General features: G+C 42.3%; 1 protein-coding gene across 2 annotated transcripts in view; it reads left to right on the top strand.

Annotated features, from left to right (window-relative positions):
- Positions 1-15656, top strand: part of LOC124014356 (tetraspanin-5-like) — a 33696-nt gene that overhangs the window by 4219 nt on the left and 13821 nt on the right. For both annotated transcript variants that reach the window (XM_046329245.1, XM_046329246.1), the window contains exons 2-4: positions 6827-6877; positions 12470-12616; positions 13543-13713. In XM_046329245.1, coding sequence (XP_046185201.1) covers positions 6827-6877; positions 12470-12616; positions 13543-13713 — 369 coding nt within the window. The remainder of the gene's footprint in view (positions 1-6826; positions 6878-12469; positions 12617-13542; positions 13714-15656) is intronic.

The following is a 15656-nucleotide window of genomic DNA, read 5'->3' as shown; positions in this document are numbered from 1 at the left end:
GCATTTAACCCAACCCCTCTGAATCAGAGTGGTGCGGGGGTCTGCCGTAATTGACATACTTGTCTTCAGTGCCCTGGGAACAGTGGGTTTACTGCCTTGCTCAGGAGCAGAATGACACATTTTTACCTTGTCAGCTCGGGGATTCGATCCAGCAATCTTTCAGTTACTGGCCCAACGCTCTAACCACTAGGCTACCTGCCACCCCAGGGTACCATGCATTGTGTAATACATACACTACCGTTCAAAAGTTTGGGGTCACTTAGAAATGTTCTTGTTTTAGAAAGAAAAGCTATTTTTTAGACATTGTAGACATTGTTAATGTTGTAAATGACTATTGTATCCCGGAGTCGCGTCTTCACTGTTGACGTTGAGATTGGTGTTTTGCGGGTACTATTGACAACATTAACAATGTCTACACTGTATTTCTTATCAATTCGATTTTATTTTGATAGACAAAATTATGTGCTTTTCTTTCAAAAACAAGGACATTTCTAAGTGACCCCAAACTTTTGAACGGTAGTGTAGGTGCATATGATATCAGATTTAACTAATGGAGCTAGTGAGCTGAAGAGAGGTTGTGATAATAATTGATTGCTTTTCAATTAGATTATGAGTGCAGTGTCAGCCTGAAACTTTCTGTCATGGCATATGCTATCTGATCCAACACCTTCTCAAAAACGTTCTCTTTGTGTAGCCACACATTCACATGATGCCCAATGTAATACATACATTCACTATTTCCATATATTGTGCTACCACATAGTTGAGCGGGACTTTTGACGGCATGTAGCTTAGTGATTTTAAGAGCTTTGGGCCAGTAACCGAAAGGTCGCTGGTTCGAGTCCCTGAGTCGACGAGGTGGAACATCTGTAAGTCGCTCAGGATAAGAGCGGTTGCTAAATGGCTAAAATGTAAAGGTTGTAAACTCACTGAATGCACTCAACCCCTTTTTAACATGATCATTTATAACCCAAATAATGTTGTTCTTTCTGGTATTGGAAGTCAGTATTTGCATTATATAAAAGTTGTATCTACACTACATTCTATCAACATTACAGAATGTTCTCATGGAGTTGTAATGAACTGAATGTCAGTGGATAAATGAAGGCTTTGGACACCGCTATAGTAATAGAACCGTAGCCAGGAGACTGGTCCGTCTGGGGCCAAAGTCTGGAGGACCTCGCAGTGTGTGGTGAAGTTTGGGGTAACATGTTGCACAATTGGAGTCTTTACAAAGCAAGAACCATGGAAACCAAAGGGTTAGGGTGTAATTTGTCACTGTCACGTCAGTAGATCTAGTTAAATCTGTATGGACACAGAGGAGTGTGGGGTAAATATGGCTATAGCTTTATACAGTATGATAATCCTCCTCGTCGCTTAAATCTATAGTGTTGAAATAATGCTGAATATGACACTTATCCTCTGGCCCTTGGAGATATTCTCATTTTAATCCGTTCTGGTATAGTGTCTGACGGTTTTAGGATTTGTCTCGTTGTCAATCATCTCTGAAGCAATACTCTCAGTCCAACCAAGGAGTGTGAATCTGTGTAGCATAATGTATGTCTATCCCCCAAAAGCCACCCTATTCCTTACACATAGTGCACTACTTTTGACCAGAGGTCAATGGGCCCATGGTGAAAAGTAGTGCACTATATAGGGAATAGGGTGCCTTATACGGTGCCTTTTGGGACGTCTCTCTCTATGTATTGATTTGACACACATGCGTATTGGCGGACTTCTTTTCCCAATGTCTCTCCCATAGCTCAATGCTTAGTGCTTAGCTCTGCGCTCCCCAGCAGCCCAGTTAACTTCACCGGCACCCCCTCCACCAATCTAGACACTAGAGGCGTCGCCATAGAAACAGCATGAGCTTGCACTCCGACATTTGGCTCCACTGCAATATTTATGTGAGCTGTGTAAAAGACCCTCCAGAAAATGTCCGGGACATCGTCAGGTCAAGTTACCTACATTTGAATGTGTATAGGTTTTTGGAAAAGCTATCAGGTCTTGCCACCCATTTTAATATTCAATGTCATCTCAGGGAATTAAAGTGACAGTATGCATTTTCCTGTGCCAACGTTGCACTTGTCTTGTTTTCAATGGCTGAAGGGAGAATTAATTATAGAGAGGGTTATAATTCACACACGTTTTCATATACCTTACCCTAACATGTTAATGGTTTATTTTATTTAGGGTGTCTTCAATTATATTGGCTCTCTCTTCCCTCAACCAGGTTACCTTCAAAATGGTACCCAGTGGACCAGATCCACTCTCTTTTCTCTAGAGCCGCGTATGGGGCTTCAAAACATACAGTAAACGAACCATATCTAGACTACGTGATCCACAGTGTTGATAAGGTGGCTCTGATACAGCATTGAACAACCTGAGATTTAACACCATTATTCTCTTCCCAAAGTCAGTCATCATGTATATGGTGGCAGGTAGCCTAATGGTTAAGAACGTTGGGCTAGTAACCGAAAGGTCACTGGTTTGAATCCGTAAGCCGACTAAGTGAAAAATCTGCCGATGTGCCCTTGGCCAAGGCACTTAACCCTAATTGCTCCTGTAAGTTGCTCTGGATAAGAGTTTCTGCTAAATGACTCAATTGTAAAAATATGAAAATACAGCTTACTTTCTATTCTCACTTTTAACTCCATTGTCTCTGTCATGAAATCAAAACTAGGACTGTAATTACACAGTAATGATAATACTGATTGTGGTGGTGTGATGGCTTATTCTGCTCCCACTCTGTTACAGTGACATTGTGAGTGTCAGTTATTACAGTGGCATGTTTGGTATGAGCATGTCATGCAGGGTTATATGTGACCGTGAGCCAAGCTGAGATGAGGGACAGGTCGAGGTCCTCTCTGACGTCACGACAACGGATGCCTTTAGGAGTTGGCTCGTAGTCGAGGAGAAGGAACTTAGCAACCAGGTTGTTCTTAGGAGTCATCTGGCAGCTGAGCTGTAAAGAGGAGCAGCACACCTCTAACTTTTGATCATCCTCAGTTCGATGATCAACGATGCAAGTTCATTGACACTCTGGAGAAGAATAACGGCAAGGTCATTACATGTAAAAGGAAGGCCCAATATTGTTGGCCAAGGTGATGGTCATATTTACTCTCCGTCAGTGGCAGGGGCCCACTAGGCAAAAACTTGTTGAATCAAAGTTGTTTCCACGTCATTTAAATAAAAATGACGGACTTTGATGTAATTGTCCTCCAAAACCCAGCCTGAGTAACAGTCTGTTTGTGCTAGCATGTTTGGCTGGACAATGACAGCAATGGAGTTGGCAAGAGCACAAACTGATCTGGGACCAGTCTACCCAAAACCACCCTTATTGTCATTAGTTACATTTGCCAAAACCCCTCAGTTTACAAACACAAATATTAGGGCCTACCTGTAGTCGGTAACAGCTGGAAGAGGTTGCTTTAACTGGGACATATGTTTGAGTTACAGCTGGGGTTTCTGTGTTTGTATGAGAACATCAAGCTACCACATTTCTGTGTATCACTCCATTTGTGATTTGCGTGAATGTTTGCATGTCTGAATGTGTGCGTGTGTGTGTGTGTGTGTGTGTGCCGTGTATGTGTTTATTGACAGTGTGAAACCCCCAGCTGATGAGGCTTAGCTGTTTCTCGTGTTAGTACAGCCTATTGATCCAAGCCCTTGGGGTGTTCCGACCATCAGGACAAACAGGTCTGCTCATTCTGCCTCACTGGTCACAGATGTCAGTTCAACGTCTAGTTTTGATTTACATTTGGTTGAGTTGTCAACTAAATGTGAATTCAACATGAAATCAACAAAATAATTCAATGTCATTGGATTTAGGTTAAAAGTTGTGAAAAAAAGACAATTCCCTTACATTGATGACTTAAAAATATATATTATTTGTTTTCCACGTTGATTCAATGTCATCACATAGACATTTTGTTGTGGAAAGTGTTTGCCTAGTGGGGCCCTGCCGCTGACAGACAGTAAATATGATCATCACTATGGCCATCAATATTGGGCCTTCCTTTTACATGGAATGACCTTGCAGTTATTCTTCTCCAGAGTGTCAATGAACTTCCATCGTTGATCATTGAACAAAGGCTGATTGAAAGTTAGAGGTGTGCTGCTCCTCTTTACAGCTCTGCTCATGTAGCCACACATCTCTTTTTGTTGTGGCACCGTCTTTGCACTCCCCCCTAGCCTCTGATCTCAGACCAGCCCTTAACCAACAGCTCTGTATTATAACCACATGAAGTGGCTCTTGGTTCAATGGCCACTCTGCCAAGGTCCTCTGTTGCTGGCTTGTAGATGTTCTTATCATTCAGTGACATTATAGGACAAGCAGAGTTAAACATAGCTAGCTGACATGGCCTTATCAAGACAAGCTGGAAGGGTGGAGCGCTTGGGCCTGTCCCGTTCACTTGTTGTTGTTGTTTGAATTGGCCCCGGCATTCAGTCTGCTTCCAAATGCCCGGGCCCCCACCCCACAGCATCCTCTCAGACAGACAGGCAGAAGGATGAACAGGCAGAAAAACAGAATAGACAGACGGTCAGGCAGATAGGCAGGCAAATAGACAGGCAGATAGATAGACAGGCAGACACTTCAGACACCCCCCCCCCCTCAACTTACCCTGAGACAGTGGTTTTAGATGTTACCACCAAGCCTACCTTTAGTTCTGACAAACCTGGAATTTAAAGGGCTTCAAAATTTTAATCCTCTTTTCTCTTTGCACAAAGTGACTTGTCCCTGTCATATCCTCACATGGTCTCTCCAATAATTGCTATGCGGATTAGAGGTCGACCGATTAATCGGAATTTCAAGTTTTCATAACGATCGGAAATCTGTATTTTTGGGCGCCGATTTCGGATTTTTTAATATATTTTTTTATACCTTTATTTAACTAGGCAAGTCAGTTAAGAACACATTCTTATTTTCAATGACGGCCTAGGAACGGTGTGTTAACTGCCTTGTTCAGGGGCAGAACGACAGATTTTCACCTTGTCAGCTCGGGGGATCCAATCTTGCAACCTTATAGTTAACAAGTCCAACGCAATAACGACCTGCCTCTCTCATTGCACTCCACAAGGAGACTGCCTGATACGCGAATGCAGTAAGCCAAGGTAAGTTGCTAACATTAAACTTAACTTATAAAAAACAATCAATCATAATCACTAGTTAACTACACATGGTTGATGATATTACTAGATATGATCTAGCGTGTCCTGCATATAATCTGACTGAGCATACAAGCATACAAGTATCTAAGTATCTGACTGAGCGGTGGTAGGCAGAAGCAGACGAGTAAACATTCATTCAAACAGCACTTTCATGCGCTTTGACAGCAGCTCTTCATTGTTTTGACAGCAGCTCTTCGTTGTGCGTCAAGCATTGCGCTGTTTATGACTTCAAGCTTATCAACTCCCGAGATGAGGCTTGTGTAACTGAAGTGAAATGGCTAGCTAGTTAGCTCACGCTAATTGCCGTTGTGTTGCTGGTTCGAGCCCAGGGAGGAGCGAGGAGAGGGACGGAAGCTATACTGTTACACTGGCAATACTAAAGTGCCTATTAGAACATCCAATAGTCAAAGGTTAATGAAATACAAATGGTATAGAGGGAAATAGTCCTATAATTCCTATAATAACTACAACTTAAATCATTACCTGGGAATATTGAAGACTCATGTTAAAAGGAACCACCAGCTTTCATATGTTCTCATGTTCTGAGCAAGGAACTGAAACGTTAGCTTTCTTACATAGCACATAATGCACTTATACTTTCTTCTCCAACACTTTGTTTTTGCATTATTTAAACCAAATTGAACATGTTTCATTATTTATTTGAGGCTAAATGGATTTCATTGATGTATTATATTAAGTTAAAATAAGTGTTCATTCAGTATTGTTGTAATTGTCATTATTACAAATACATTTTTTAAAAACTGGCCGATTAATCGGTATCAGCTTTTTTGGCCCTCCAATAATCGGTATCAGTATCAGCGCTGAAAAATCATAATCGGTTGATTATGGCAGACATCTCAGCTTGAATGTCGTCTCACCACTTCATGGCCAACCTCAACAAAACGGAGCTGCTCTTCCTCTCAGGAATGCCCGAGCATTCCATTCCGCCACTCAGCCCAGTCAAAGCTCTTCTCTGTCTTGGGACCCCAATGGAGGAACAACCTTCCCCCTAAAAGTCAGGACAGTGTGGCGTCAAGGGGAACTGGCCATGTTCCGGAAACGTCTGAAACCCTACCTCTCTGAAGAGTATCTTAAATAACTCTCACACCCCCCGCTTCAAAAAAGGGCACTTTTCCTACTACCACTGACTTTGATGATAAATACTTTCCTCAGGGAAAATGTACTTGATGTACTTGTGAGGTGTTGGTGTTTCAACTAGCTATCTCAAGATGAATATACTAATTGGTATGTCGTTCTGGATAGGAGTGTCTGCCAAATGACTAAAAAGTTTTTATTTTATTTAAATCGGCCAAGAAATTAAACCAATGACTTCTTTACTTTGCAGACATTGTAGGATACTTATTAAGGGTGAAGAAACTCCCCAGGAGGATTGTACATTCCTGCTTGTTGATGCTTGACTCTTGTTTAGATTACCCAATTGAAGATGTCCAAACATGACATTTAGTACTCGAAAGTGAAGTAATGTGTGTTTCTGTAACCTTTGTAAGCATCGAAGGAGAAATTGAAAGGTAATTCATCCTCCGGGAATTTCAACAAAAGTGAACTTGAGGGGGAGGTTTCACCCTTTGGGTATCTCCCTGAGGTTTGTTATGTGATTATTAATGTTACTTATTGTCTGTCTGTTCTCTTTCAGCTGCTCGGTGTGGCCTTCCTGGGCATTGGACTATGGGCCTGGAATGAGAAGGTGAGTGAGACTGGGTAACATAAGCACCCTGTAAGAACATACAATGATGTCTAATATACTTTTATTTATTTTATTTAACCTTTATTTAACTAGGTAAGTCAGTTAAGAACAAATTCTTATTTACAATGACTGCCTACCAAAAGGCCTCCTGCGAGGGCGGGGGCTGGGTTAAAAATAAAAATAAAATATAGGACAAAACACACATTACGACAAGAGACAACACTACATAAAGATAGACCTAAGACAACAACGCAGCATGGTAGCAACACCAACATGAAGCAGCACAACATGGTACCAGCACAAAACAGAGTACAAACATTATTGGGTACAGACAACAGCACAAAGGGCAAGAAAGGTATAGGCAACAATACATCACGCAAAGCAGCCACAACTGTCACTAAGAGTGTCCATGATTGAGTCTTTGAATGAAGAGATTGAGATATACATGTACTGTACCAGTCAAAAGTTTGGACACATCTACTCATTACAGGGTTTTTCTTTATTTTTACTATTTTCTACATTGTAGAATAATAGTGAAGACATCAACACTATGAAATAACACATGGAATCACGTAGTAACCAAAAAAGTGTTAAACAAATCAAAATATATTTTATATTTGAGATTCTTCTAAGTAGCCACCCTCTGCCTTGATGACACTCTTGGCATTCTCTCAACCAGCTTCATGAGGTAGTCACCTGGAATGCATTTAAATTGACAGGTGTCTTGTTAAAAGTTAATTTGCAGAATGTCTTTCCTTAATGCTTTTGAGCCAATCAGTTGTGACATGGTAGGGGTGGTATACGGCCCTATTTGGTAAAAGACCATTTACATATTATGGCAAGAACCACTCAAATAAGCAAAAAGAGTAACGACAGTCCATCATTACTTTAAGACATGAAGTTCAGTAAAAATTTCAAGAACTTTGAAAGTTTCTTCAAGTGCAGTCGCAAAAACCATCAAGCGCTATGATGAAACCGGCTCTCATGAGGACCGCCACAGGAAAGGAAGACCAAGAATTACCTCCGCTGCAGAGGATAAGTTAATTTTTTTAACTGCACCTCAGATTGCAGCTCAAATAAATGCTTCACAAAGTAACAGACATCTCAACATCAACTGTTCAGAGGAGACTGCGTGATTTTTATTTATTTATATATTTATTTTTTATTTCACCATTATTTAACCAGGTAGGCAAGTTGAGAACAAGTTCTCATTTACAATTGCGACCTGGCCAAGATACCTTTCGGTTACTGGCCCAACACTAACCACTAGGCTACCTACCTTCCCCACATATACACTACCTTCCCCACATATACACTACCTCCACCACATATACACTACCTCCACCACATATACACTACCTTCCCCACATATACACTACCTTCCCCACATATACACTACCTTCCCCACATATACACTACCTTCCCCACATATACACTACCTTCCCCACATATACACTACCTTCCCCACATATACACTACCTTCCCCACATATACACTACCTCCACCACATATACACTACCTCCACCACATATACACTACCTTCCCCACATATACACTACCTTCCCCACATATACACTACCTTCCCCACATATACACTACCTTCCCCACATATACACTACCTCCACCACATATACACTACCTCCACCACATATACACTACCTCCACCACATATACACTACCTCCACCACATATACACTACCTCCACCACATATACACTACCTCCACCACATATACACTACCTTCCCCACATATACACTACCTTCCCCACATATACACTACCTTCCCCACATATACACTACCTTCCCCACATATACACTACCTTCCCCACATATACACTACCTTCCCCACATATACACTACCTTCCCCACATATACACTACCTCCACCACATATACACTACCTTCCCCACATATACACTACCTTCACCACATATACACTACCTTCCCCCACATATACACTACCTTCCCCACATATACACTACCTTCCCCACATATACACTACCTTCAGAAAGATTTCACACCCCTTGACTCTTTCCACATTTTGTTGTGTTACAGCATGAATTTAAAAGGGTTCAATTAAGATTTTGTGTTACCGGCCTACACACAATACCCCATAATGTCAAAGTGGAATTATGTTTTTAGACATTTTTACAAATTAATTTAAAAAATGAAAGTCTGAAATGTCTTGAGTCAATAAGTAGTCAACCTCTTTGTTATGGCAAGCCTAAATAAGTTCAGGAGTAAAATTCTGCTTAACAAGTCACATGATACGTTGCTTTGTGTGCAATAACAGTGTTTAACATGATTTTTCAATGACTACCTTATCTCTGTACCGCACACACATACAATTATCTGTATGGCCCCTCAGTAGAGCAGTGAATTTCAAATGCAGATTCAACCACAAAGACCTGGGAGGTTTTTTATTGACTCGCAACTAAGGGCAGCTATTGATAGCAGACATAGAATATCTCTTTGAGTATGGTGAAATTATTAATTACACTTTGGACGGTGTATCAATACAACTAGTCACTACAAAGATACAGGCGTCCTTCCTAACTCAGTTGCCTGATAGGAATGGAACCCCTCATGGATTTCACCATGAGGCCAATGGTGAATTTAGAACAGTTACATAGTTTAATGGTTGTAATAGGAGAAAACAGAGGATGGATCAACAACATTGTAGTTACTCTACAATACTAACCTAAATGACAGAGTGGCGAAGGAAGCCTGTACAGAATACAAATATTCCAAAACATGCATCCTGTTTGCAATAAGGTACTAAAGTAAAACTGCAAAAATGTGGCAAATAAATTAACTTTATGTCCTGAATACAAAGTGTTATGTTTGGGGCAAATCCGACACAACACAACACTGAGTACCACTCATCACATTTTCAAGCATGTTGGTTGAAATCGGCAAGGACTAGGGGTTTTTATAGGATAAAAATAAATGGAATTAAGCTAAGCACAGGCAAAATCTTAGAGGAAAACCTGGTTCAGTCTGCTTTCCAATAGACTTGTGGAGACAAATTCACCTTTCAGCAGGACAATAAAACGCAAGTCCAAATATTCACTTGAATTGCTTACCAAAGCTACCGTTAATGTTCCTGAGTGGCCGAGTTACAGTTTTCACTTAAATTGTCTTACAGATCTATGGAAGACTTGAAAATGTCTGTCTAGCAATATTCAAAAATCAACTTCAGAGCTTGAAGAATTTTCTAAAATAATCATGTGCAAATATTGTACAATCCATGTGTGGAAAGCTTTTAGAGACTTACTCAGAAAGACTCACAGCTGTAATCGCTGCCAAAGGTGAATCTAACATGTATTGACTCACGGGTGTGAATACTTATGTAAATGATATGTATTTCATTTTCAGTACATTTTCTAACATTTCTAAAAACATGTTTTGACTTTGTCATATTGGGGTATCGTGTGTAGGTGGGTGAGAAAAAAAAATATTTAATCCATTTTGAATTGAGGCTGTAGCACAACAAAATGTGGATTAAGTCCAGGGGTATGAATATTTTCTGAAGGCACTGTACATTCCGTTCTCAGCGTCCATAAAACTCTATCCGCTATCTTGTTAAGTGTGTTGGCCGTGGCCACTAATTGTCCACACCTGATCTTAATGAGTGCTTGTTTCCTTTAAAATCTGTCTGTTTGAATAAACTAAAATTAACAGCTTTGTATGAGTATAAAAAACTGGCATGCTAGCTCGATCCTGGTGTCGAAGGGGACTTACTCCATGGATAGAAAAAATAAGATTAGATTAGAGGTTTGAATCTCACTGAATCCGTGCCATCATAAAAAATACATGTCTTTGCATGATTAATGTTATTGTGAAGTGGAAATGTCTAGAGCAACAACGGCTCAGCCACAAAGTGGTAGGCCACACAAGCTCAAAGAACGGGACCGCCGAGTGCTGCAGTTCCGTAGCGTGTAAAAATCGGAACACTCACCGAGTTCCAAACTGCCTCTGGAGGCAATGTCAGCACTAGACCTGTTCGTCGGGAGCTTCATGAAATGGGTTTCCATGGCCAAGCCTAAGATCACCATGCGCAATGCTAAGCATCGGCTGGAGTGGTGTAAAGCTCGCCACCATTGGAGAAGTGAAAACGCTTTCTTTGGAGTGATGAATCACTCTTCACCAACTGGAAGTCCAACGGACTAATTTGGGTTTGGTGGATGCCAGGAGAAGGCAACCTGCCCAAATGCATAGTGCCAAGTGTAAAGTTTGGGGGAGGATGAATGAATAATCGTGAGGGGCTGTTTTTCATGATTCGGGCAAGGTCCCTTAGTTCCAGTGATGGGAAATCTTATAGCGTACAATGACATTCTAGACGATTCTGTGCTTCCAACTTTGTGGCAACAGTTTGGGGAACTTTCCTGTTTCAGCATGACAATGCCCCTGTGCACAAAGCGAGGTCTGTACAGAAATGGTTTGTCGAGATCGGTGTGGAAGAACTTGACTGGCCTGCACAGAGCCCTGACCTCAACCCCATCAAGCACCTTTGGGATGAATTGGTACACCAACTGCAAGCCAGGCCTAATCAACCAACATCAGTGCCCGACCTCACTAATGCTCTTGTGGCTGAATGGAAGCAAGTCCCCGCAGAAATGTTCCAACATCTAGTGGAAAGCTTTCCCAGAAGAGTGGAGGCTGTTATAGTAGCAAAGAGGGGAACGACTCCATATTAATGCCCATGATTTTGTAATGAGATGTTCGACGAGCAGGTGTCCACATAATGTATATATTACACAAATAAATAATCAAATAAGTACAATAGATAATCAGTCTTTTCCCTGGACCGCCCTTGTGTCTGGAAGAGTGGCAAAGCATACAATTCTTACTGTGCTCACTGTTAACACTCTCTGTTCCTCTTTCACTCTCTCTCTGTTCCTCTTTTCTCTCTTTTACTCTCTTTTTTTTCTCTTTTCCTCTTTTACTCTGTCTGTCTGTCTGTCTGTCTGTCTGTCTGTCTGTCTGTCTGTCTGTCTGTCTGTCTGTCTGTCTGTCTGTCTGTCTGTCTGTCTGTCTGTCTGTCTGTCTGTCTGTCTGTCTGTCTGTCTGTCTGTCTGTCTGTCTGTCTGTCTGTCTGTCTGTCTGTCTGTCTGTCTGTCTGTCTGTCTGTCTGTCTGTCTGTCTGTCTGTCTGTCTGTCTGTCTGTCTGTCTGTCTGTCTGTCTGTCTGTCTGTCTGTCTGTCTGTCTGTCTGTCTGTCTGTCTGTCTGTCTGTCTGTCTGTCTGTCTGTCTGTCTGTCTGTCTGTCTGTCTGTCTCTCTGCCTCTCTGCCTGCCTCTCTGTCTCTGTCTGCCTCTCTGTCTCTGTCTGCCTCTCTGTCTCTGTCTGCCTCTCTGTCTCTGTCTGCCTCTGTCTCTGTCTGCCTCTCTCTCTGCCTCTGTCTGCCTCTCTCTCTGCCTCTGTCTGCCTCTCTGTCTGCCTCTGTCTGCCTCTCTGTCTGCCTCTCTGTCTGCCTCTCTGTCTGCCTCTCTGTCTGCCTCTCTGTCTGCCTCTCTGTCTGCCTCTCTGTCTGCCTCTCTGTCTGCCTCTCTGCCTCTCTGCCTGCCTCTCTGTCTGCCTCTGCGTCTCTAGGGTGTTCTCTCCAACATCTCGTCCATCACAGACCTGGGGGGCTTTGACCCCGTCTGGCTCTTCTTGGTGACGGGAGGGGTCATGTTCATCCTGGGCTTTGCCGGTTGCATCGGAGCGCTGAGGGAAAACACCTTCCTGCTCAAGTTTGTACGTCCACAACTCTCTCATTCCTACTCGGCTCGCCCCTTAGACATGGACATTAACAAATATATGAATATACACTCCCCTCTGTATTTATTTAATTTGGCTCTATACTCCAGCATTTGGGATTTGAGATCAAATCTTTCATATGAGATGACAGTAAAGAATGTAAACCATTTATTTGAGGATATTTTCATAAATATATGTTTTTACCGTTTAGAAATTAAAGGACTTTATGTATGTAGTCCCTCTATTTGAATGTGCAAATGTTATGGGACAAATCCACTTATAGTGTATTAAAGTAGTCAAAAGTTTAGTATTTGGTTCCATAGTCCTAGCACATATTGACTACATCAAACTTGTGACTGCAAACTTGTTGGATGCATTTGCAGTTGGTTTTGCTTGTGATTCGGATTATGTTGTGCCCAATAGGAACTGAATGGTGAATAATATATTGGGTCATTTTGGAGTCACAAACTAAAAGTTTTAGCTTCACTGTCAAACTAAATACAGAGGGGAGTGTCTATGTATTACTCCATGAAAAGCTCTAAACAATACCTATGCATTATTAGGGATATCATTAGATGTCTTTATAGTCATCATTGACTCCACTTTGAACTCTCACTCCCTCCCCAGTTTCCTGGACTCAAATTAAGCTTATTCTTGGACTGTCCCACTCTGTATAGTCCATGATGAGTAGGCTTAATCTGAGTCTGGGAGACCAGTCCTCCATGTCCCCTCTATGACATGTCAGAATTACAGCTGATTAATCAGGTGTGTTAGTGCTGGTTTAGAACACAAATATACACCCCCTGGATCCCCCAGGAATGGAGTGAGAAACACTGGACTTTGGGGCTTAATCATAGCTTTGTTCTATGTTTGCTCACATGCTCCACCCATCCACATGCTGCCCCCCCCCAATTCTGTTCCAGTTTTCTCTGTTCCTGGGGATCATCTTCTTCCTGGAGCTGACAGCTGGAGTGTTGGCCTTCACCTTCAAGGACTGGATCAAGGACCAGCTCAACTTCTTCATCAATAACAACATCCGGGCATACCGTGACGACATCGACCTCCAGAACCTTATAGACTTCACTCAGGAATATGTACGCATTTGAAAATCAGTGTGAATGTGTGTCAGAGGATGCTGGTGGGAGGAGCTATAGGAGAATGGGCTCATTGTAATGGCTGTAATGGAATACATGGAACTGAGTCAAGCATGAGATTTCCAAATGTTTTATGTGTTTTATACTGTTCCATTTATTCCATGGAGCTCTGGTTTGAGTGAGGTGAAGAGTTGGTAGGTTGCGGGAGTAGGAGCAGGTGTGCGAGTGAGCAGGAGAGAGCCTGGTAGCCCCACTCACAGGCATGGGAGGGAATAGGCCCAACTACTAGGGAGCCAGACCCAGCCAATCAGAATAAGTTTTTCCCCACAGACAGAAATACTCCTCAGTTTCATCAGCTGTGCTTGTGGCTGGTCTCAGACTACCCTGCAGGTGAAGAAGCCAGATGTGGAGGTCCTGGGCTGGCGTGGTTTGATGTGGTCTGCGTTTGTGAGGCCAGTTGGAATGATGTTGGAGGTGGTTTATGGTAGAGAAATTAACATTCAATTCTCTGGCAACAGCTCTGGTAGACATTCCTGCAGTCAGCATGCCAATTGCACGCTCCTTCAAAACTTGAGACATCTGTGGCATTGTGTTGTGTGTCAACTGCACATTTTAGACTGGCCTTTTATTGTTCCCCAGCACAAGGTGCACCTGTGTACTGATCAAGCTTTTGTCATCGGAATTCTACACATGGAACACTCAAAGTTTATCTTAAATGAATCATTGTTTATTAAGATTCAAGAGTTTTCTGGGCTCTCCCAAGTGTCATTGGTTTTGAACAAGATCTTAATGAAAAAGACAATCAGCTGCCAAACTGATAACAGCTTTGCTCACCTCACCCTCCAAGAGTTCTTCACAGCACTATCATTGGTTCTGTGTGATGAGGAAGAGTCAGAGAGAAGGATCACCAAGCTATTGGAAGGATTTGCTAACGGAATTGCAGTCAACTTGGGAAATGCAATTTTGCCATTTCTATTTGGCCTGTTTAACAGAAACACGAGTTGCTTCCTGAAGGAGGATTTCAACATTGACCTGCCAACTGATTCACAGTTTTCGATACTGGATAAAACAATCGACTTACCCGAAGTCTGAACCCCCCCATGTAGTTATACATCTCGGCTCAGCTATTCAGGAGAACGACAGTCTGACTCATTTCAGTGCGAGGATAGTCAATCATCTTTATGATGAGCAGATGGCCTTGCTCCTCATGGGTCTTAGTGTGCAGCAAATCCTCTTTGTAGAACTTGACGTAGGCACTACTGTGGTGGCGGAGACTGCATCAGGTTTGGTAAGCTTAATCCTGAGGTGTGAAAGGCTACACAGTGTACATATCCGCTTGATTGGCATCCTTTTCCATGCCTATATTTCCAGCAGTGATAAATGGTCACAGTGTTTTCATTTTCTTGTTACAAGACGAGGCTCGCCAGAGAAGACCACAACGGTAAGTTGTTCTGCATTTGGCTGACACAGGAGGCGATCAGAGTACTTTGTGGATCCCAAGGTCGTAAAGACATCAAGCTAACCGTTTCTGGGTGGAGATGTGACAAACCAGAGTATCAGTGCTCTAACCTGAGACGGGTAAAAGAGGACTGCAACTCTCTCATCACACTTGAGATACAAGGGGGAACAATCAGAGCAGCTAAATGAGTGCAGGTGTTCACAGTGGTGGTGGTCATATTTGATTGACTTTGGCAATGAGGTGGTGGAGTATGGTTGCCGCGAGGAAGGCTCATAGTTAAGACTGGAATGGAATACATGGAATAGTATCAACCACATGGAAACAGGATGTGACAGAATCATGTGTTTGATGCCTTTCCATCATTCCATTCCAGCTATTACAATGCGCTCCTCCTCCAATTTAGTGGCATCAGCCACCACTGGCACTAAATTGAAATCTCCACCCACCTGGGGCACTGCAATCAAAACAAACTGTGGCATCCATA

This window comes from Oncorhynchus gorbuscha, linkage group LG25 (genome assembly GCF_021184085.1).
Source record: "Oncorhynchus gorbuscha isolate QuinsamMale2020 ecotype Even-year linkage group LG25, OgorEven_v1.0, whole genome shotgun sequence".
Lineage (NCBI taxonomy): Eukaryota > Metazoa > Chordata > Actinopteri > Salmoniformes > Salmonidae > Oncorhynchus > Oncorhynchus gorbuscha.
Note: the sequence above shows the minus strand (reverse complement) of the source record. Positions and strands in the feature narration are given on the sequence as shown.